At 49.9% G+C, this 23,820-nt stretch overlaps 1 protein-coding gene across 1 annotated transcript in view; it reads right to left on the reverse strand.

Moving 5' to 3' along the window:
• ADAMTS3 (ADAM metallopeptidase with thrombospondin type 1 motif 3) overlaps positions 1 to 22,371 on the reverse strand; it is a 65,024-nt gene extending 42,653 nt beyond the window's left edge. Inside the window, exons 1-3 of the mRNA XM_068402987.1 lie at positions 22,297 to 22,371; positions 21,513 to 21,540; positions 15,979 to 16,379 (exon numbers count right to left, since the gene is read on the reverse strand). Of these exons, the coding sequence (XP_068259088.1) occupies positions 15,979 to 16,379; positions 21,513 to 21,540; positions 22,297 to 22,371 (504 nt within the window). The remainder of the gene's footprint in view (positions 1 to 15,978; positions 16,380 to 21,512; positions 21,541 to 22,296) is intronic.
• Positions 22,372 to 23,820: the final 1,449 nt, after the last annotated feature.

Below are 23,820 nucleotides of genomic sequence, written 5' to 3' on the forward strand. Positions count from 1 at the left end.
CATGAGCAGGTATTGCATTTCCATGTGAATTTTCACTGCAAACTCTACTCTCAACCCAGCATTTCCTTCCCCACCGGCTGCAGGGAAAAGCAGGCAGGTGTTTGGAGCAGTGTTCTTAAAGGCTCACTTGGAGCAAAGGCTGCAGTGGATTTTCAAGGAAGAAGTACGTGGTGGAAATGTTTTTTTTCCACAAAAGCACATTTATGGAGCACTACAGGAAAGCACAGTCTGAAATCTTGGAATGCCATTATTTTTACTGCGTTTTCTTATAAATTAACAACGTTCCAAACTTCCACGGGCTGCAGGATGCAGCTGGAGATCTGTGGAGTTATCTAGACCTGTCCTGGTCGTCTCAACAGCAAAGCCACCAAAAGCAAAATGCAGCTTTTGTGGCACAGCGACTGGGAAGAAATCTGCCCCTTCCCAGCACCACTTCACCCCCAACCCAGACTGGGGGAAGCGGATTAACCCCGCAGCATCCCCACAGACTCACTTCATCCCTGCAGCTCTTCTCGCCCTCCTCAACCCAGAGGTAACGGTGCGCAGCCAACGGAGGGGAAACCTTCCCGCTGGATTAAACCGACGCCGGAGCAAGTCCTGCCTGAGCTGGTACTAAAAGGTGAGCGGGAGCAGGGCCAAACCCCGCCTGGCAGAGCAGCCCACCCAGGAGGGCTTCCCAGAGGACACTCAACGCTGTGTCCTTCACTGGATGATCCACTGCTACAGCAAAACCTGGAAAAACGCCTTTTTTTTTTTCCCCAAATGCCAAAAGCCGCAGACAATAATAAAGGAATTACAAACAATAACAAAGCCTTGAGAAAATAACCTACAAGGGCAGGTTAAACTGAGGAACCGAGCCAAAATCAACAGTGTTTAAGGGGGACACGATTCCTTACAGATGCACGTGGGTATGAGCGGTGGGAGAGGAAAGAGCCGCCCATTCAGGGAGCACAAGAGCCAACTGTGGAGGGACCCCTCGGAACGGACACGTTTCCCCTCGACACCAGAGCAAACATCGCGGGTGGGATGACCAGGAGTATTCCAGGAAGCCAAATGCCCTGTTTCTAGCAGTGAGGGCAAGGCAGTTAATGCTCAGGTGTGTTTTCACAAGCCCACCCTCCAACGTCAGAGAGCGGAGGGGTTTGTTTGCTGGGGAGGAGGGAAGGCTTTGGGCTGTTCAAGTCTACAGTGCATTTATTTTCCAAAGTAAACCTACAACAGAACATCCCCGTCCTACCTGTCATCTCAGCTTCAACGCAACGAGGTCAGCAAACGCTCCCATTTTTCCATGCCAGTCTCCACTGCCCACCTCTGTCCCAAGTTCTGGGTTTTTCTCCTTCTTACCACCCTCTGGTAGCCTGGACGTGGTGGCCCCAAACATGAAAGCTGCTTTTTCTCCTGCAGCTCCCTCTACACCACACTCACTTGTGAAAAAACCTTGACAAAAGGGAGGTTTCCTCAAGTGCTGAGCCCTCTGCCTGTACTGTCTGCGTTCAGCCCACACCCAGGGCTAAACAACAACCAGTTCTATCAGCCAAGACCCCTCCCCAGCTGAGAAAGGGAACTGGGAAAAGGAGGGAGACTCGTGGGTTGAAATTTAAACAGGTTTAATAAAATAAGAGAACTAATATCAATACTAACACAAAAGACACAGAGTTATACTTAGCTCGTAGAGTGGTGGCAAGTGCCTCCAGGGATCACAGCTGCTGAGAAGAGAAGGAGGAGGAGAAGGAGGAGAAGGAGGAGAAGGAGGAGAAGGAGGAGAAGGAGGAGAAGGAGGAGAAGGAGGAGAAGGAGGAGAAGGAGGAGAAGGAGGAGAAGGAGGAGAAGGAGGAGAAGGAGGAGAAGGAGGAGAAGGAGGAGAAGGAGGAGAAGGAGAGAGGGAGAGAGGGAGAGAGGGAGAGAGGGAGAGAGGGAGAGAGGGAGAGAGGGAGAGAGGGAGAGAGGGAGAGAGGGAGAGAGGGAGAGAGGGAGAGAGGGAGAGAGGGAGAGAGGGAGAGAGGGAGAGAAGGAGAGAAGGAGAGAAGGAGAGAAGGAGAGAAGGAGAGAAGGAGAGAAGGAGAGAAGGAGAGAAGGAGAGAAGGAGAAGGAGGAGAAGGAGGAGAAGGAGAAGAGAGCAGAGCCAAGAGCCCCCCATGCCCAGCAGCTTCCCCATTTATAGTGCCCCTGAGGTTAATGCTATAGGACACACCTGTGGGCCAGCCTGGGGCAGCTGCCCTGGGTTTAGCTGCTGATGGCCCTGATCACCACAGCTGGCCACAAACTGGAACAGCATGGAACAGAAAAGGGATTCCATACATTTATCCCCACAAAACCAGTACTCACCCATCACGTCCCACTCTCCTCACCTCCTGTCCTGCATGCATCTGCTCCCTCCCGTCTCTCACTGAGCTCCGTGAGCTCTGCACAGCAGGACCTGTCTCCATGACCTCAGTCTGCACAGCACCTACCATGGCAGGAGGCCTGATCCATGGGTAGATACCGGGGTAAACCCAACATGCTACTGGCACGCTGCCAGTTGAAACCTGGTACTACATGCACCAGAGTCTGCTAGAAAGAACACCGAACAACTAAAGCAATGGGACCAAAATGAATCCCAGAATCAATGACGTTGGAAGAGCCCTCTGGGCTCATCAAGTCCAACCATTGCCCTGACACCACCATGGCAACTAGACCAGGGCACTAAGTGCCATGTCCAGGCTTTTCTTAAACCCCTCCAGAGATGGTGACTCCACCACCTCCCTGGGCAGCCCCTGCCAATGGCTAATGACCCTTTCTGAAAAGAAACACTGACATATTGTCCAAGCTTGCAAAAATGCACAGGAGTTACTCCCCTCCTCCTGGAGGTATCTCCAAAGCTTTTTTCCCCCCTTCTATTCTCCAAAGCATGTGGTGGAGGCAGAAGAGGGCTTTATTTGACTGAGAGAAGCTGAGCATCCTCCTCTCTCATGAGGACCAACAGAGGTGCTGTAGAACAAAGAGGGACACGGCGGATGCCAAGCCTAGCTTCACCTGCCACCAGCATTCTCCACGAGTACCCCGGATGGACTCCCAATGCCCTGGGTTCCTACACGGTACCCAGATGAATCTATCACCACACACACCTTAAAAATGAAACACAGAAACACGTGCAGCATCCCTAAGTGTCAGAACTAGGATATAGAATCACAGACTGGTTTGGGTTGGAAGGGACCTTAAAGATCATCCAGTTCCAACCCCGTGCCACAGGCAGGGACACCTTCCAGTAGACCAGGTTGCTTCAAGCCCCATCCAACCTGGCCTTGAACGCTGCATCTATTCTCCCTTCAGGCCCCAAATCACTTGTTTGGCTCATAAGAAAAATCTCTTTGCAGATTCTCCACGCGTGGTAAGTTAAAACAAGCCAGTTCCTTGCGCCGCCCCGCGTGGTCTCAGCTAGCACCATCAGTTATTTCCCCCACCCCTCTGAGCTCTCCCTTTTTCCCCGCTGGACAATCACAGGTGGCCCACAGCTCTACCCTGCCACCACCTCAATAGAGCCCTATTGAAGAGCACCAAGAGCTCTGTGTTCCCTCAATTTAATCCCCCCGCACCGGCCAGGCAGACACCGCACCCTGCCAAGACAAACACGTGGGACCTGGCCGGAGGGGAGGGGGGCAGGGTCTGCAGACAGCCCTCCAGTCTAAACCTCTTAAGGAGTTGATATAAACACGCTTTTATACAAAAAAAAAAAAAATAAAAAAGGTGCTGCCTCGTCTGAAAACACAGATTCAGCGCAAAAACACTGCCACCTTTCACCCTCCCTGTTGGCTTAAGGTGTGTTCGGTTCAGTGACTGTGCAAAACCTGCGTCACGGCTACCTGCTGCTCGCGGGTTTTAATCCCGAGGCGAAAACTCGCTGGAGCCGCACCGAACACTGCCTGATTTATTGGAAGGAAAATAAAAGCCAAGGAGGATGCTTCGCCGGCAGCACGTTTCCCTTCGCCTGCCTCCACCGAAACGGCCGCAGCGGGTGGAAACTGGTTGTAAGTTTCCTCCATGTGCAGCTCCAGGGTTACGCCTCCAACTCACTGGGCGGGGATTACTTCTCAACGCCACGTGGGATCCATGTTTTGTCAAGAACCAACTGATTCTCCGTGTTTCTTCTTCAAAAATCTTCTAGAATCACAGAATCAACCAGGTTGGAAGAGCCCTCTGGGATGATCGAGTCCAACCATTGCCCTGACACCACCATGGCAACTAGACCAGGGCACTAAGTGCCATCTCCAGGCTTTTCTTAAACCCCTCCAGAGATGGTGACTCCACCACCTCCCTGGGCAGCCCCTTCCAGTGTCTAATAACCCTTTCTGAAAAGAAATTCTTCTGAAGTTGTAGAGTTTGCCCCACGATGCCCCTCTTCAGCTCATGACTATCCTCCAGAATCTCCTCACGTGCCAAGGACGCGTCTCTCTATTTAGGTACGAGCACACAACAAAATGCCTCACGCCTTTCTGTCTGCCCCATCACGGCACGGACACGCACCACCGACCGTGGGGGAAAGGCCAACCAGCTCCTGACCACGGGCAGGGACGCCTTCCACCAGACCACGTTGCTCCAAGCCCCATCCAACCTGGCCTTGAACACTGCCAGGGAGGGGGCAGCCACAGCTGCTCTGGGCAACCTGGGCCAGGGTCTCACCACCCTCACAGCAAAGAATTTCTTCCTAATATCTCATCTAAATCTCCCCTCTTTCAGTTTAAAACCATTCCCCCTCGTCCTGTCACTCCATGCCCTTGTCAAAAGCCCCTCTCCTGCTTTCCTGTGGCCCCTTCAGGTACTGGAAGGTGCTAGAAGGTCTCCCCGGAGCCTTCTCTTCTCCAGGCTGAACAGCCCCAGCTCTCTCAGCCTGTCTCCAGAGCAGAGGGGCTCCAGCCCTCGGATCATCTCCATGGCCTCCTCTGGACTCGCTCCAACAGCTCCGTGTCCTTCTGACGTTGGGGCCCCAGAGCTGGACGCAGCACTGCAGGGGGGGTCTCATGAGAGCGGAGCAGAGGGGCAGAATCCCCTCCCTCGCCCTGCTGGCCACGCTGCTGGGGATGCAGCCCAGGACACGGGTGGCTTTCTGGGCTGCCAGCGCATGTTGCTGGCTCATGGTGAGCTTCTCATCACCCTTCACCTCCAAGTCCTTCTCCTCAGGGCTGCTCTCCATCCATTCTCCACCCAGCCTGTGTTTGTGCTTGGGATTGCCCCAACCCACATGCAGGACCTTGCACTTGGCCTTGTTGAACTTCATGCGGTTTCCACAGGCCCAGCTCTCCAGCCTGTCCAGGTCCCTCTGGATGGCATCCCTTCTATGTCAAGTACGGAGATTTGCTGTCACTACAGAAAGCTCACCAGAGTGACCATAAATGGCAGTCATTTCGAATTCCAAGCAATTATGCACAATTACAAACTTTCTCCTGACCTCACTAAGCACGCCAAGAGAGCAGCCCACCCAAAGAGCGAGGCCCAGGCCACCCCGCAGCGCACGTCACTGCAAGCTGCCACCACCACACAAAGCTACGAGCTTAACAAAGCCACCTGAGGAGGAACCTGTGAACGCAGGAGCCAGCACCCCACACGCAGGAGGAACAGCTGAGGGAGCTGGGGGTGTTTAGCGTGGAGAAGAGGAGGCTCAGAGGTGACCTTAGTGCAGTCTACAACTACCTGAAGGGAGGTTGTAGCGCAGTGGGAGTCGGCCTCTTCTCCCGGGCAACTAGCGATAGGACAAGAGGACACAGCCTGAAGCTTGGCCAGGGGAGGTTCAGGTTGGACATCAGGAAGCATTTCTTCTCAGCAAGGGTCATTAGCCATTGGAAGGGGCTGCCCAGGGAGGTGGTGGAGTCACCATCTCTGGAGGGGTTTAAGAAAAGCCTGGACATGGCACTTAGTGTCATGGTCTAGTTGCCATGGTGGTGTCAGGGCAATGGTTGGACTCGATGATCCCAGAGGGCTCTTCCAACCTGGTTGATTCTGGGATTCTGTGATCAAAGCCCTCTCAACACACCGAGTGATGCACCGCTTTGAGGAGCGAAAGCCACTTGGAAGAGCCAAACTAACCAACATCATGTTGAATTCGCACAGAAGAAAAGAAAATGGCAACATATTACTGGGGCGTATCCTCTAAAAACACACATAAGAAAATTCCTTTATGCTGAAATTTCTCTCAGAATCACAGAATGGCTAAGGGTTGGAAGGGACCTCTGGAGATCTCATGCTTGATTTTAATCCAAGCGTTGGGTTTCTTTTTCCCCCCTTTCAGAAAGCCTAAGAAAAAAATCAATGGAAGCCCTTAAGAGTTACATGAAAGTGAAAAGAAAAAACAAACTTTGATTTTATGTGGAAAAACGCGTCTCCATTTTTTGTTCTTGGAAAACCTACACGGATTCGTCTCAACGGCGAGCTGCCGTGCAAAACTGGCACGCAGAACGCTTTGTCCTTAAAGAAGGAATTGTGGTTTGAAAATATCAGTTATTAAAAGCTGAAAAGTATGCATGGAACATGCTCAGTGCAGTCGTGTCTCCCCGAGCCCAGCGTATCTCTGTAGAAATATTTACTGGGTACAAGTTTTGTCCTTGTGGCAATCACAGGAGCTCCAGCTAGTAACTATTTCATGGTGAAATGGTATGTGCAGTGGCAAAACTCCTCTGTGGAAGGAGCTGGTGGTGGGTGCGTGGTAAGGGGCACCCAGGCCCTTTGCCACAGGGGGGTTTTGTAGGCACGGGGTTGCCAGTTCTTGCAGTAAACGTGGTGCTTTCCCAGCTCCTGGAGTCATGGGATCACCGCAGAGTCACAGCTTCCTCTGCAAAGGGGAAAGGAAAACAAAAAGCAAGGACATGCGATAGCCTTCAAGGAGGAAAAATAAGAACTCCAAGTGCTGAATACACCAAAACTACAAAGCAAATAAAATAATCCCAAATACTAACATCTCATGATCTGGAGGGTGGAAAAGGGGACCCTTTAGGCCAGCACCATGTCTATTGTGGTGCACAAAAGCAGCGTTTCTTTACCTGCTCCCCGTACACACGTGAGGACTCACGTGCTCCTGAGAAACAACAAGACAACGGACAGCTTGGCTCATCCTTAATGAAGTCCATTTCCACAAGTATCAACTCACAGGGTTTGCTCTCTTGTGCTGTAAAAAGCACATGAATCAGCTCTGCAAAGCACCTGGCCCTTCACCAGTCCTTTGCCACCCAGCACTTCATGCTCCAGGCAAGCGACCCATGCAGACAGCAAAGATGTCCCTGCTTAAAGTACCTTCAAAGATAACAGAAAATTCAGTCAAAACTAAGGGTGAAAAACAGTCATCTCCTCAGAGAGTTAGAGGAAAAACAGAAAACTGATGTGTTTTCACTCTGAACGGAAATATTCTGTTGATCAAAAGCTGGGAAGCACCATCTGAAGTGCCAAGGCCAGTAACACTCACATCAAACTCACTCTTTTAAACTGGTTCTACCTTGAACTGGTTTGTGCAAAAACACCCATGGTAAAATCTTGCAAAGGAAGGGGAGGGTCAGGTTGGACATTAGGAAGCATTTCTTCTTGGAAAAAGTCATTAGCCATTGGAAGGGGCTGCCCAGGGAGGTGGTGGAGTCACCATCTCTGGAGGGGTTTAAGAAAAGCCTGGACATGGCACTTAGTGCCCTGGTCTAGTTGCCATGGTGGTGTCAGGGCAATGGTTGGACTCGATGAGCCCAGAGGGCTCTTCCAACCTCATTGATTCTGGGATTCTGTGGAAAAGGACAAGTAGTTTTACACGTTAGTGACTTTTCAGGTACAAAGCAAGCAAGCCAAACGACAGTGTGACTTGTATGAGGTTAGGAAGTTAATTTACTGTTGCTGCTTTTAAAAAAGAAACTCAAAGTGATTTATTAACGTCATCAGCCAAGTGGCAGAAGTAGCCTACGAAAACTACTATCACTTCAAAATCAAAGTGAGAGCAAATAGTGCTGCAGCTTTATCCGTCGTTTCACCAACCTCCTGATAGAACGTGAGCTCAGAGGTCGAACTGCCCAACTTTTATCTCCACAGTCTTTCGGAGTGCAATGACTAGAGCTGCGGTGAGACCCTCTGAAAAGGTTCTCAACAGCAGTATTTGCTGCCCAGCCTCGTCTCTTGCCCCCTTTGCAAACCTCAGACCACGTGGCTCTGAGGTCAGACTCCAGATACAAGCGAGGGCAGCGCTGAATAAACACGGGACATCAAAAAAGGCATCACTGAATATGGCTTCTGTATCTCCACCCTACAAAACTCAGTCGCAAACGCAGCACAAACTCCACCGTCAATAAGAACTTTGAGAGAGGTTACAAGGATTAAGTTCTGAGAACATTGACTATTTCAGTATCTATTTACCTTCTTTCACCGAGACACATACTTCACCACATGCGATATGTGAAGGCAGAAGGTGAATGAGAGCCCAATTCATGTGCGCTGCGTGTGTTATCAAGGGTCCACAGAAGTTATACAATCTGGGGTTTATTACTAAAGCTATAAAAAAAAGGTTGCACTTAGCAATTTTAATAACCTCGGGCTATTTTATAAACTGTTAGCTGTGAGCCTCCAGGAAGAAAAAAATTTTACTTTTGGTAAGAAAAAGCAAAAATCCAGAAAGGAAATTATTTGTCAAACTGCCTTAAAAGCCCCATTTTGTGCAAACGTGTGGCCAAGACTAAGAGGTGTGATCCAACAGCAGCTCCAACACAGACACCCAGCGCAGCACCCAGTCACCAGCCATCTGCTTGGGACCGTTTAACCACCTACACCAAGGATGGTATCACCCCACTGAGCTCAGACACGCTCGCCAACAGCTCTCCACCTCTGCCAGCTTGGGCTTGTCTTCTCCACACCACATAGGGAAGTAGTAGTAGATAGCCTCCTTCCTCCCTTCAGAGTAGGTCAGTAATGAGAAGGTGGCACTGAAGCAGCAGTACCCAGAGCAGAGAAGCTGCAAAGAGGGGCAACACGTCAGTCCCCAGCTCTCAGCTTCACAGCACACCTCAGGCTGCTGTACCACCACTGCCTGGGGCTACTCTTAGTTGCATGAGATAGAGCAAGCTGAGGAGAGTTACGCTGACCTGCCAACAGCAGTTTGAGCCCCTAGACATAGTGCTTAAAAGGTATGAATTACACATAAAATTACGCTCTGTCGTAAATAATCGTTTTCCAAAATCAGAAATAAATTATAAATAAAAGCCTAGAAGTTGTGGCAAAGCTGAGATATTTTAGTTTTAGGAAGAGTTGGAGATTGATGCCTATGCCCAGATCCCTTTCTAGAGAAGACAACCCGATTAAATCACCTCTATATGCAGCATTAGCATAAGCAGAGCAGCTTAGAATTCAAACTGTTCTTCTCGCCTCCACCTAACTCCCAACATACTGGGAAGTGTCTTAATTAACCTTCTAATATTCTCTCCAATCTAGAAAGACAGAAAAAAAAGAGACTAGTAAGGGTGTTAGACTTCTTAGCATCCCATTTTCCACCTGTGGCTATGTGGCACACAGACATTTTGGCAAACCTGGGGTAGTTCTTAAGTTCAAGTCAAGCGTTTTGGGCCGCTCCTGTTGGACGTTCCAGAGAGCCCTCAGGAAGCCCCAAAGGGCTGTAAAACCACAACTGTTGTGTAGGGGCACGCTGCTGGAATACAAACTCCAACCTGTCCAAATCCACACATGGGAGATGTTTATTTTCACATATTCATAGCCATAAACAAGCATCCCTTTCACAGCCGAACCACTTTCTAGCCTCTGTAAGCTACTCCATCGGCGAAACGAAGAGCAAGCAAAGAAAGATGATAAGAACACGGTCATTCTGCTTTTTAAGACACAACACCTCCAGATGGGGACGTGTGGACTTAAAATCACAGAATCACAGAATCAACCAGGTTGGAAGAGCCCTCTGGGATCATCGAGTCCAACTGTTGCCCTGACACCACCATGGCAACTAGACCAGGGCACTAAGTGCCATGTCCAGGATTTTCTTAAACACCTCCAGAGATGGTGACTCCACCACCTCCCTGGGCAGTCCCTTCCAATGGCTAATGACCCTTGCTGAGAAGAAATGCTTCCTAATGTCCAACCTGACCCTCCCCTGGCCAAGCTTGAGGCTGTGTCCTCTTGTCCTAGCGCTGGTTGCCTGGGAGAAGAGGCCGACTCCCACTGCGCTACAACCTCCCTTCAGGTAGTTGTAGACTGCACTAAGGTCACCTCTGAGCCTCCTCTTCTCCAGGCTAAACACCCCCAGCTCCCTCAGGCGTTCCTCATAGGTCAGACCCTCCAGACCCTTCCCCAGCTTGGTCGCCCTCCTCTGCACTTGCTCCAACACCTCAACATCTCTCTTGAAGTGCAGGGCCCAGAACTGGACACAGTACATACTGCTTTACACAGACTTCCTGGCCTTAAGACATGCCACGTGAAAAATATTTTAAAATAAACTAAAAAAAACCCTAATAAATGCTATTTTCAAGTTTAACTGCTGCACTGCCCTTGAGGTTTCTTTCTATATAAAATATTCACACATGCACACAGAGCCCCCCTCAACCAGTCCCAGGATCTTCACAACAGCTCCAGCGACCTTAATGAAGCCAGCAACCTTAATGAAGACAGCCCTCTAGATGTAAGACACACACGTACCTAACTATCATCTAGTAGGTTTACACACAGTTTCAATCTGTGTTAACTCTAATTTGTTTGTGCTGCTAAATGGATTAGTCCGAAGGCAAACACACGCAGCACTAAGTGATGTTTTTCAGACATACTTTACCTGGGGAATAATGGGGAAAAAATCATATATACATTAATCTTGGAGTGGACGTGCTGTTAAGTAAGAAAAATCTCATTTCTCTATCAAAAATAACTACAAGCACCATCAAAACAGACACCTTTTTTAAGTCGGCTGTTATTAAGTGAGCAGAAAAGTGGCTTTTTCCCCTCTTCTTTTTCTGATTGAGCAAGTCCTGATTCCCACCCCAAAGCCCCAGAGATGTGCAACCCCTCTCCTGATGCTCCCCTCGCCCTGTGCCATGGCTGTTGTACCAGCAGTCCCAGACAGGGACCATGGTGTGTGGACACGTGATGTACTTCATCTATTTTATTTATTTCACCACATCAGGCCCACTCCCAGTTTTTCCTGCCCCAGGATTTCTTCTCAGCACCTTCTGCAGAGGGCTGCCTCCACCCCTCTCCGTGCAGGAGGAGGACAGCTCTGGCAGGAGGGATTTCTTCGGGTCAGCGAGACCGCCAGGCCTTTGTTTTTACGCTCCATTTTAAAAATCCACGCCATCTTTTTCCATCTGGAAAACCCATTTTACCCCAACTGATGGCATATTTCCGTGCTACGAAAGATATTTGTGCGGCTCCTTATATTCTGGCCCAACTTGCTCCACGTTAAGCCCACAGCAGTACTACTGTGCATCTGTTCAGTTTTTCCTCTGACCACGCAACCCTTGGAACAAAGGGAGGGGGAGCTGCAGCCCACAGGAAAATTATCCTTTCAGAGGAGGCCTGAGCAGCTCAATCAGCCTCGAATGTGTAGAGCCTACAACCGGGTGGGAACGCTGAGCGTAACCCTTTTTACTACTTCCTACCTTGCACGGAGGTTCCCCCCACTCACCACCCTTGAGCAGGCAGCCAGAAGCTGGTATGAGCAACAGGGCTCTAAAACTATCTGTTGAGACAAAGAGATTCTCTCTGCACCTGTAAAATAAAGAACTTTTTTACAACTGGGTTTAATCTCACCCCAGTCACAGGCTGAGGATCCCTGAGGAACAGGGCAGGAGGCAAAGAGAGGCAAGAGCTGAGCCAGGGCTTGGAAGGTCTCAGATCTTCTCTCTGCTCACATCACCTTTTGCAAACGCTCTCCACGCATCTCCCTGTGGTGTCTGTTCACAAAAACGAGTCTCGATGAGAGCTCTGGAAGCAAAGGGAGGTCTGACGTGGGAAAGGACAATTTGTTCTAAGGGAGAATGGGTAAAACACGGGGCAGGAGGGCTCAGAAGTGAGGCAAATCTATCACTAGCCCAAATCTGGCCCCATCAGAAAAACTGGCAAAAGCCAACAAGAAGAAATAAACGGAGCTTCAACAAGCATCTGCACAAACTTTGACTACACTACACAAAGTAAGGACGAGGTACCTGCTTGTTTTGAGTGATGACTTCAAGGAGAAGCAAATTAGACACGTAAAAGAACTTCCATACTATATTGTTTTACACTATATTGACATTTGATGTCGATCACCATCACCTCCTTTCTCAATACTCCTTCCCTCGGTGTTTTATGCAAGAAGCCTGAAGTCCTGAATAAGCGACACGACGGCACTGCATTTCTCCAAGTTTCTGGAGCTTCTGAACGTGGAGAAATCCTCTTTACTACGGATTACTACCTCTGACAAGTCTGTATGAGCCTCTGGGAAGTGCTGCATACCGGAGAGGTGACAGGGATGAAGCCCAAGCCCAGCTTGACAGCGACCAAGGGCTGCTCAGTCCAACGGGGAGGACGGGCTGAGGTTACCAGCTGGGGTCTGTCTGTCCAAGAGGCAGCTGCAACCTCTCAAGCCCAGCTAATGAGCCCTCAGGGCTGCCAAGCACAGCAAAACGTGAGCGTAAGAACAGGTTAAGGGAGTTCACGGTGAGGGTGGGAGTGCTGTGGGAAGCACACACCAGGGCAGGGTAGTGGGAATGTAAGAGTGTTAAATCAGTCTCAGCAGCGGGTCCCCAGTCACCTCCTTCTTCAGGACGCTGGAATTAACCTCATCGAGAGCTTCCCGTGTGCTATAACCAGACGCTCAGCAGCAGTTCCAAGTGTTCATCTCCAAAACACACTAAGATAAAATATCTCCAGCTCCCAGAAAGCTGTTTCTCCGCTTAGTAACATCGTCTGGCCAGCTTGGGGGAAATCACGTTGACACAATCCATCAGTACCAACACGGGAACGAGAAATAAGCCTTAATACTTCGGTCTTGATGGAATAACGGTCGTAAAAAAGCATTTGAATCAAATCAAAATGCCCTGAAACTGCTTAGATCCCAGCAGGCACTTAACCACATGCCTGAACCTACGTGTATTTTAAGGCTTTTCCTGCACCAAGGCTTAAGTCTTTGTGCAAGTACCTCTGGTCCGAGATACTCCAGCCTGTACTTCAAACAAGCCAAAGGAAAGTAACTGTGCACAGCTCTGTGCATCCTTCCCTTCAGACACGTCAAATAACTCTACATCCCATTAAACATTTCACTGCTTGCCGTAACCTTTAATAATACTTACTCCCCCTAGTAAGGCTGAGCCTAACGAGATGGACAGCAGGGTACGGAGGTGAGGCGTGACTGTGCAGGCACTGGAAGGAAGGACAAGCAGGAAGGAGGCAGAGGGAGTCACGGGAACACCAGAATTTAAGGACTACAAACATACTAAACCAAAGCCAAAGAGAAGACAAGGGGTCGATCAGTGGACTTAAATCCAGGCTGCTGGCTGGGAAACTACAATTTTACCATCTGCAGATCAGAGTTACTAAGAGCTTTTCCCCTTGTCTGGTCAGAGATCAGAGGCTGCACTCTCTCAAGCCCTCAACACCAAGGTAAACTTCTAGAACAAGCTCCTCCAGCCCTCCTGAGCTCCCCAAGCATGACTGCCCTTGATGACCGTGACTCAGTTACAAGGTTTGTTGCAACTCTGGCAAGTATTTGGTAAACTCTGTAAATATTGTGACAACAAATATCCCTACTTTGACCAAAACAACAGCAGAAACATAGAAGAGAAACCTGCAGAAGTAGCAGCTTTCTGAATTGTTGAATTAAAAACAATGGGCAGCTTCTACGCGACTAATGGAGTGTTCTTTGCTACGACGAGGACATGCACGTGCATGTGATTTTATTTAAAAACAAACAGTTATTTTCAAGGGATATTAAGCAGATGTGAAGACAGGAATCTGCAAAACTGATGGCATGCAGATGACTTCTACTGCAAGAGTAGATATGCATGAACTATTTCAAAGCAAAAGTGTTCAAATATTCTGTTTTTAAATGTAAGTTTAGATTTGGGAAGAGACTACGGGCAAAAATCTTGCTTTACTAATGCAAATGCCAATTATTCCATGTATTTATAACAAAGCAATCAAAGTTTAGCACACCTGTGTTACCCATAACCATACATCCAGTGCTGAGAGCTTGGTTCTAGCTTGGTTGCGACGCACAGTACAGCAACAGAGGAGCCAGAAATGCTAACTTCAGGTTACTCCTGCTGACCTTGGAGCTGGTGGGAGCTAAAAAAATACAACCTGAAATCCCATCAATGGTCAGGATTATTGATTCATTTCACACTCACTAGCTTGGAGCTCCAAAAGACCGTTACAACAGCGAGGTGGAGAGTAAGCCACACAACCCAGAACTCTCCTGTTATTCACTCAGGACCCCTCTGGTATCTGCTGTCGCCTCATACACGTGGAGGTTTGTGAAGACAGCAACTACTTCACTTCAGTCAACTGAGAGCACAACACGAGCAGCTTGCCAGCCACCTGGCAACCTCTGCTGAAGCTGCTGTACTCCTTAATCTGATTCCAGTTAATCCAACCTACCGTCTTAAAGTGCTGTCTCACTTAACACAAGAACTTCATTCAGGATTATGGCTAAAACACAGCTCTCAGCCCGAGGGTCTCGCTCACTGGAAGCACTACACCTGGAGCTGGAGCTAGGCAGGCAGATGTCTGCATGGCCTCTGTAAACACAGCACTCTGCCAACAGCTTCTCCTGAAAAAACCCAAACCCAACACAAATGCACCCAACTGACATCAGCTCATCACCTCCCATGCAAACAGAATCACAGAATCAATCAACCAGGTTGGAAGAGCCCTCTGGGATCATCGAGTCCAACCGTTGCCCTGACACCACCATGTCAACTAGACCAGGGCACTAAGTGCCATGTCCAGGCTTTTCTTAAACCCCTCCAGAGATGGTGACTCCACCACCTCCCTGGGCAGCCCCTTCCAATGGCTAATAACACCACCAGCACCTCCTTTCTTTAACTAAATAAAGTCAAGGAGGTTTGGTTGCGCGTAGCCCTAAGCTCTGAATCGGGAGTTGGAGACATCTGTGCAGTGACGGAGGCACATGGCGAGGGTGGGGAGGTTTGAGAGCCAGCACCCATCACAAAATGGAATCAAATTATTAACGTGTGGCACGTGATGGGAAGAGGGAAACCTACTTCCAAGAAGAGATACTTGTTGCAGACTTGCTCCTCTCCTGACCAGCAGCACTGTGTAACCACTACATTAATCCTCCTGGATGTCGCAGCCGTGTTCCACCACTGCTCCTGCTACTTAAAGTACACGGTACGGACTGTTAGCTTTCCTCACCGCATGACTGAGCTAACAAATGGTGTGTGTACTCAGTGTGGGAGCCGTGCACCGAGGTAGTCGTTGCATCTGCTGAAGCCACGATGAAATACCACGCGCTTTCAACCAGCACGGCCAGGGCAGTTTTGAGATTACAGAGATGAACCACTCAATTCTCTTACGATACCTCCTAACGAAACAAAACTGCATGTAAGAAAACAAAAAGCGTGCTTATTTTATAAATAAACCTTTTAAAACTTAAACCTGTTGCTATTCTTGGACGACAGGGCAGCCTGCAATTTTGCTACCGGAGAAGCACACAGTGATGATTTGGACGCCAAATTCTACATTCGCTCACCAAAAGGTCACCTTTTAAGTCTTAAAATGACTTCACTATTAATCTTGCCATTTGTAACACCTCAAACCAACAAACTGGAGGTTTGATTTCTCGCTCTCACACCGGTGACATTAAGGACTTTGCTCATCAAACCCAGAGAAATTATCCCAGAACAAAGCAGTAGGACTCCACACATCAGTATGTACTGAGGCATTTCCTAAGGGATTGAAGAAATGAAGTTCTTTACATCATTAGCAACGTGTAGTTAAAGAGCTGTGTACAACATGATCAAAGACCAGATGTTAATGCTATTAAATCAGCCTTACCAGACCGTCACAGTTGCTAATGGCCACGGAGGCTCCAGGGATGTCCGTGATGTCTCCCACGTACGTGCAGCTGCTCCACAGGGGCTCCCTCTTCCACAACCTCTCCGCAGCAGTTCCAGGCTCACTCCTGTTACCAGCATCGCTTCCAGTCTCCACAGCGTCTTCGTACCACTCCACCACGGCCTCGGGGGCCACCAAGCGAGTGTTGGGTTTCAGCCGGAGGTGGAATTCCCTCCCGAAGGCAGTGACATTAAAATACAGCTGTCTGGGGCTCTGGGATGCCTCCCGTGGGGACCTCCTTTGGTGACTGGCAGAGAGGATGTTGGAGATGTAGCTCCCGTCTGCATCGGTGCTAATTGGGATCACCAACCCGTACGGCCTCGCTCGGCTTTTCCTCAACTCTGCCAAGAGAAATACCCAAACTCAAATTAGAACAAGAGCACGTAGGCAAACAGAAGGCACGTGTCACTGCTCTCCCCAGCTGGAACACTCGGGCTTATAAATCTTCACTTGGGTACCCTACACCAAGGCTTTAATACTCTATCAACTGTTGTTATAAAAATGCTTTGTACTAGTTTTACTCAGACACATAAGAAAGAAGCAGCAAGGTGTTTGACACATCATTGTGCTAAGCAAGGTACGACAAAGCAGGGAGGAAGGTCACCCAACGTCAGGGAGAGCATGTGGTGGACAGCCCCAAGAAGCTGTGCCCACTTATGCACCACAAACACACACCACTGACGCTGGGATACACGTTAAGCGCATGCAAAATACCCTCCACGTGCCAAAATTTTCAAGCAGCGGGTCTTTCATGACTCTATTTTCATAAAACTTACATAGAAAACCCTGAAATATCAATTTACATCGAGCTGGGGAGTTTTTAGGGTTGCTGAACAGCCACAGGAGAGGCAGTGCCTGGTTGAATTCGCGTGGCAGAAATGCCCTGCAACTCCTTCCTGCACCTGAAACAGAACCACTTGAAATCCAAAATAGGGAAAAGAATCCAGTGGGCATCACATACCGCTGATAAATTAAACCTGTATCCTCAAAATAGCATTATTAGCCTCACAGAAGAGGTTTTTTTCCACTCTGTGCTGTTCTTAGGCACTGATGAGGAAAGGAAGAGGATCTTTCCCTTCGCTCACACAAAGGTCTTCTCCTCTTATCGCTGATCACGTTTGCTGCCCTGCATCAGGACACACACACGTGTCTCCCGTTGCCTTAAGGTAATTTCACACCCCTGTAAAACGAGCCCATCGAATGAGTTTATCTCTTCTGGAGACCTCTGTAATCTGGAAGTAATCAGGGTGTTGGGTGTCCAATTCTCATCCTGTAAAAGGAGAAGCAGAGATGCTCCCAGGCCAGGGCAAGCCGTGGGCCAAACTGCTGCTAAGAACCAGACCAAAGTTTTATCGCCGGTGTATCAGACTAGGTGAGAGTTAAAAAGACACTGAGCACAGAAATAATTATTCCCTAGCTCTTCTCTTCCCCAGAGAACCTGCTACAGGAACATTAGAGAGATATTACTGATCCTTTTCATTTAAAGAACTGGGTAGCTCAGATGCTACCACTAAGTGCCACTGGGAATGCCTCAAATAAATACACTTAATTAAATGAGCTAAATTTTACCCCCTCCCAGTGTGAATCACACTTGAACTGAGAATTAATAGAGAAAAAGCTCAGGAGCTGGCTCCTCTCCCCTGGTAGCAGCGGCTGCTTATTTTAAGAGACTCACGCATTCAATGAGTAACTTAGTAGGAAAATGTTCCCAGTGGCTTCATAGAACTGGTTTTTCTTTTCTGCTATGCCAGTTACTGAGGGATTTGACAGAAAATCAATGTATGCTACTAGCAGGATGTATGTGGACATTTAAATTCTTGCACTATAAATATCTTTACACAATACACAAATGCTACAACCCAGGCAAGTGAAAAGCTCTTTATCATTTTCAAGTCCAACGTTCTCAACACGCACCCCAAGTCCCACAGTGTGTTCCAGTAGCAGCCACCTCACCTTATTTTGCCCAGGAGAGCAGGTTCTAAAGCTGCTGTCCTAATTAGCACGTCGTCCTTAGGACAATTCCCACCTCAAACACTGGGAATCCCGAGGCAGGATTGCCAACCTCTCTCCACAGAGCAGGGACCAAATTAAAACTCTAAACTCATTTTTATTAATTAGCCAGAGCTGCCAGGCTGGTTATCCTAACTGGGTCAAAGTAAAAAGCCAGATCCTCCCCTTCCCCGCGATGAGATTTCATCCCCAGGCTGACATTCCTCCTTTTACCTCGCTGAGATGCTTTGTGGCTTGTTTTTTTTTTTAAAGCAGGATGTTCAGTGCCAGAGACCACAGGCTGGCCATCAAATTCTGCGTTCACCACCCCACCGAGGAACAGCTTTGCACATCTTGCAGCAATATGCCCAGATTTCGACTTGCAGGGGCAAAAAAATAAGTTATTTTGCTAATAATGAGAGCCAGCTAGCCACAAGGAGGTAGGAACAAAGGGTGGAAAATAAGAACCGTCGAATTTTTGAGTCAGCAAAAGCCTTTTCCAGAGTCTCCAAAGTGCTGAGCTAGAAGAGGAAATGCCTTTTGTTCAAAGGCAATTAAAATTAAACGCGACATGACTGAATGCTGAAGACACGACACTCCTCTCCTGACTTATATTACCCTTTTTCCACAGACTGCACGCTCTCCCAGCCGGAGGTGTCCCCTTGCCTACGCTGAAGTTTCAGAGCCGCTCCGCTCTGCTAATTCAGAGCTCACAGTAACGACCCGAGAGGAAACCCAGAGCAACAGAAAAAGCACTTCACATTTTCTTCATTTTTTTTTTTCAGCTGCCTTTAAACCGCTGCTCCAGTTGCACAACGTTTAGGTTGAGAGGAAGCACTTAAGAATGAACATCGCATTCTTTCATTGCGTGCCAAAACATCATTAGCTAGAGAATGCCTCTGAAGAAGCCTCTCTGGACTTTTTTTCTCTCAAAGACACATAAAACTGGAGAATTAACACCACTGCAGTTGTCTTTGCACTGTAAAACAACTGTTGACAATGGAGGTTCAGAAGCCCTAAACTTTATTTTTTTTTAAATAACCTACATTTGGAAGAGCATTAATTTTTCAGGCATAACATTTTGTGAAATACATTGATCAAAAATAGCTCGTGTGGTTGCCCACAGCAGAATTCCAAGTGCAGAAACATCCACTTCAGAAAGAAGATTTCAAAAGCAAACTGAAATGGTCGCAAGCAGTGGAAAAGCAGCAACTTCTGTAAAATCAGAAAAAATATTTCCGTGTCTAAACCAAGCTACCCAAGCTGTCCCATACTGACATGAGGGGATGACCAGGGAGCTGCCGTCTGCTTCCAGAGCTCCCTCCCCTCTCTTGGAGGATGTATCTGAACATGGTTTGTAGGGTTGGGAAGCCCAGGTACCTCGGCACAAGGACTGGATGGAACATAGCAGCTCCAGAGCATCGCTGTGCCAGCACCTTCTGCGTGGATGACCAAGCTGTGATGCAGTCAGGTCGCTGGGTGACCCACAGCCAGCTTTGCAGTGGAAGCACTGGAAGAAAACACCCCTCGGTAGGGTCCTCGTTCCTGCACTTCACTGTCAGCTTGTCCCAGGGATACAGACAGCACGATAAATTCTTGGTGGTACGTTCACAGGCTGTTCTGAAGCGCAGGTGACCGTGTTTCATCCGGGCTGGACATCCGAGTTTTCTTCCAGAAGCAGCACTGAGCAGCGCTGAAGCTCTGCTGCGGGAGGCTGAGGCAGGAGAAGCGAAGATGTAGGACCACCCCAAGTGCCAGCACCTTCAGGCTTACTATTCCAGAGTGGCAACAGTATGATTTCCTCCTGACAGCTTCCAGGCATTGGCAGTACATGATGCATTAATGCAGTTAATTAAGCTTGGGGAGCTCCCTATAACACATTCTGTATTGATATTTTAAAAAAATAAAATCCTATATGCTCTAATTTGTCCTAAGTGACTTTCCAGGCTACCAGAAAAGATGAGCTGCCGACAGCAGCCAGCCCTGGGCCAAAACAAAATATGCAAAGTGACACTTAACAGGGACTTAAAAGTAGGACAGCCCATTTGCAAGCAATCCTAAGGCAGGTTTTACCATCATCATCAAAACTCTAACCTAAGCGAGCCATAATTTTTGAATCAGGATTTACAGGATCAAACGTTAAATATTAACAGTTTAAAATCATAAAGCACAGGACAAATCCCAATGGCTGTAAGTGTTAACTGGCTATTTGTGTTTGAAAATACAACACAACCCTGTCGATCCCTGAAAGCCAGAGCTACTCACAGACAGCCTGGTCTTGGTGAGCCCTCAGGCTGACGTCTAGCCTGGCCCAAAAGCCACCGAGACGCCGTGTGGTTGTGCCGAGGAGACGCAGATGGGCCAGCAGCTCTCGCTGGGCACCCACCAACACCGAGTCCCATCCCAAGGGGGTCCTCCACCGCCCAACAGCACACTCAGGACCACAGACTCATGGATCAGCGACTGGATGGACCCTCCCCTCCATCCTCTTCACCTCTCCCCTGCGGTTCCTGCGCGCCTCGAACGTTCCTGACTACAGCAACGCCGGGGCCGTGAAAGAAAGGAGAAAGTTAAAGGGAAGAAAAGTTTTCTAGGTCAAGGAATTTTGTCTGATGTACTGTATAATTTAAAAAACGCATTCCTGTATAGCTTATGGTTTCTGAAATTCAAATACAATCCATTTCTCATGGAAACGTCGAGAAATAAAACACAGGCTCAGCATACCACTGGAAAAACCATCTGCCTGCCAGTTAGGTTTAAATGTACCTAACTGTCTCCGCTCCCATTATTCACTGATCACAGTGGAAACCAACCTAAGCCCAGAAGGACGCGGTGCCAGAACTGAAACTGAGACGAGACCTCCAAAATTCAGAGAAATACTTGAAATTCTTGTAGGAACAAAACCTCCCATCCAAACCTGAAGCAAAACCTCAAAACTGGAGGTCTAACGGCGGCTGGAAACAGAATTGCCTGGGGTCGGTTCCCACCGCTCCTGCTCCTCTTGGTGAAAAGCTCCAGCGTGCTCCACAGCAGCCTGCTGAAAGGCCATCAAGAGAACCCACAGAGGCACCAGACAGATTTTTTTCCAGCTAGAAGAAAAGGTTGAGCACTTCTGACACAGAGACATGCTTTGCCCCAGCCAAACGGAGCAGGCATTTCCTCCTTCATTCAGAAACGAAGACAAAGTGTCTGACCCGGAGCTGATCTGCCGTGACACTCGGAGGGCTTCGTTTAAGCACGCTGCAATTTTTAACTTGTGTTGTTTCATGTTTAAGAAGAGAAGCACAGGATGCAAGAGCACAGAACGACAGGGCATGCAAATTGAAGTCGTGCCACGTCACTGTGAAACTACAAGTGCTCCTGGGTGGTAACGGTGGGGGGTACACAAGAGAATGTTGCCTGCATACAAATAATTTTCCCAGAAAATAAACGAGTTTCTTGGGCTTACTACTTTTATCTCAGCAATAAGAGTTGAAAAGACTCACCTATTTGGATCTGTTGTTCTTTCCCAGCCTGCAGAAAAGAAACAAATGCATAAAGTTTAGTGTAATTAGTAGGCGACGTGTGACAGCTTTGTGCTTCTAGAAGGCTAAAAAAAATCACTTGGTCTGTATTGCACCAGATTTTACATTTCTGCTTTTGGTTTCCAAAGCAGAAAAGCGTTTTTCCTTAACGGAATCACCAGCTGTTCCCACCAACACACTAACAGGATCCACAGCGAGTTTAACATAAACAGAGCCGCCGAGAAACCCTGATTCTGAATGAGCCATTCTGCACCCCGTGACACCGTGCCAAAAAGTCAGTTCAGTGGCCAACAGAAGGCCCTAACACCCACGAAAGCGAAGAGTTGGGAGCAGCACGGGTGGCAGGGCGGCAGCGAGGCGTGCGTGGCGGCAGTCCTGCTTCATCCCAGTGCCACGGAATGGGAAAGTCGCTTGGACCTCCCGAGTGACAGCGGGGATGGAGGCAGCGGTCCGGTGCCAAGGGCAGCTCACCACCGAGCTCCCGGGGCTGAAGGGTGCCCGGCGGTGGGGCAGCACGCTCGGGACAAGCCCACGGCGGCAGGAACCGCTGTCCCACCGCTGTCCCCGACCTGGCAGAGCCCGGTGCTGCTCGTCCCCATCCCCGAGGGCAGCCCGCAGCCGGGGGCGCAGCTCCGGCAGCTTCCCGGGGCCGCTGGCAGAGGGACCCCGCGGGCAGGGTGGAGGGGAAGGGAGGGGAGCGGCCCCGCGGTCCCCCGCAGCCCCGATGCCCCCCGGCCCCACTCACCTGCCGGGCGGCCGCGGCGCGGAGCCCCAGGAGCGCGGCCGCCGCTACCCAGAGGGGCAGGGGCAGGAGCACCATCCCGAGCCGCCCGCCCGGGGCCCGCCGCTCGCTCCTCCTGCCCTGCACCGCCTCCTTCCCTCCCTCCCTCCCTCCTCTCCTCCCCCGCAGCCCGGGCCCGCACCCCGCAAGCGCCGGGGCCCCGGGGCCGGCGGCGGGCAGGCGGGCTGGGCGGCGGCGGCGAGCGTCCGCGCCGGCTGCTGCTGCTCGCTGCGCCCTGCCTGCGCCGCGCATCGCGACCTGCGCCGCTAATAAAGGCGGCACCGGCCCCCGGGCGCGGCTCCGCCCTCGGCACGGCACGGCCCGGCCCGGCACACCCACGGCAGGGGCTGGCCCAGCGCCGGGGGCGGCTCCGGTACCTGGGGCAGCCGGCGCGGCACCGCACCGAGGGTGCGAACGGGGAAACGGCCGGACCGGGGGCCCGCAACATCGGAAGGGCACGGAGCTGTCGGAGCGAGTCCAGAGGAGGGCACGGAGATGCTCAGGGGGCTGGAGCCCCTCTGCTCTGGCTGGGAGAGCTGGGGCTGTTCAGCCTGGAGAAGAGAAGGCTCCAGGGAGACCTTCTAGCACCTTCCAGTGCCTGGAGGGGCTACAGGAAAGCGGGAGAGGGGCTTTTGACAAGGGCATGGAGTGATGGGACGAGGGGGAAGGGTTTTAAACTGCAAGAGGGGAGATTGAGATGAGATATTCGGAAGAAATTATTACTGTGAGGGTGGTGGGACACTGGCCCAGGTTGCCCAGAGAAGCTGTGGCTGCCCCCTCCCTGGCAGTGTTCAAGGCCAGGTTGGATGGGGCTTGGAGCAACCTGGTCTGGTGGAAGGTGTCCCTGTCCGTGGCAGGGGGTTGGAACGAGATGGGCTTTAAGGTCCCTTCCAACCCAAACCAGTCTGTGAGTCTGTGAACTTCACACACACACAGAAAAGTCACTTCATCTCCTGGCCCAGCCCTGCGCTCCAGCCTTGATTTTCAGGAGGTATCTTGAATACTTAAACCACACCAGCCTGTGGGGCAGCCCTGCTGTGGCAGAGAAGACAGGTCCTGAACTGCATTATGTTCTCTCAGAAAGCAAAAAGAAAAGAAAGAATTTTTCTGAGAAAGCGGGAAGGCCTGGATATGTATCTCTGTTACAAGCCTGAGATCATTTCCGTACGTAAACCACACGAAGCAGCCCCGTACACTGAGCACACGGCAACAGGAGCCACTTTTTGGAAAGAGCAGGATCAGAAAGGCTGAGGGGCACACGATTGTCCATTAAAAGGTAAGTCAAGGACAGTAAGTTTGCAAAGCCACGGAGTGAGAACTGCCAGACTCCGGATGCCAGCCTAAGCTTGCTTTCATTTTAAGATGCTGACTGGCGTTACTTGATAACACACCACTTCTCCCACAGGACATTTCCCTCATCTGGGCACCAAACAGGCACCGTTCACTTAACGTGCACCTACCCCACATTTTACTTCCCCCACTGACATT

Source organism: Nyctibius grandis, chromosome 6 (assembly GCF_013368605.1).
Source record: "Nyctibius grandis isolate bNycGra1 chromosome 6, bNycGra1.pri, whole genome shotgun sequence".
Lineage (NCBI taxonomy): Eukaryota > Metazoa > Chordata > Aves > Nyctibiiformes > Nyctibiidae > Nyctibius > Nyctibius grandis.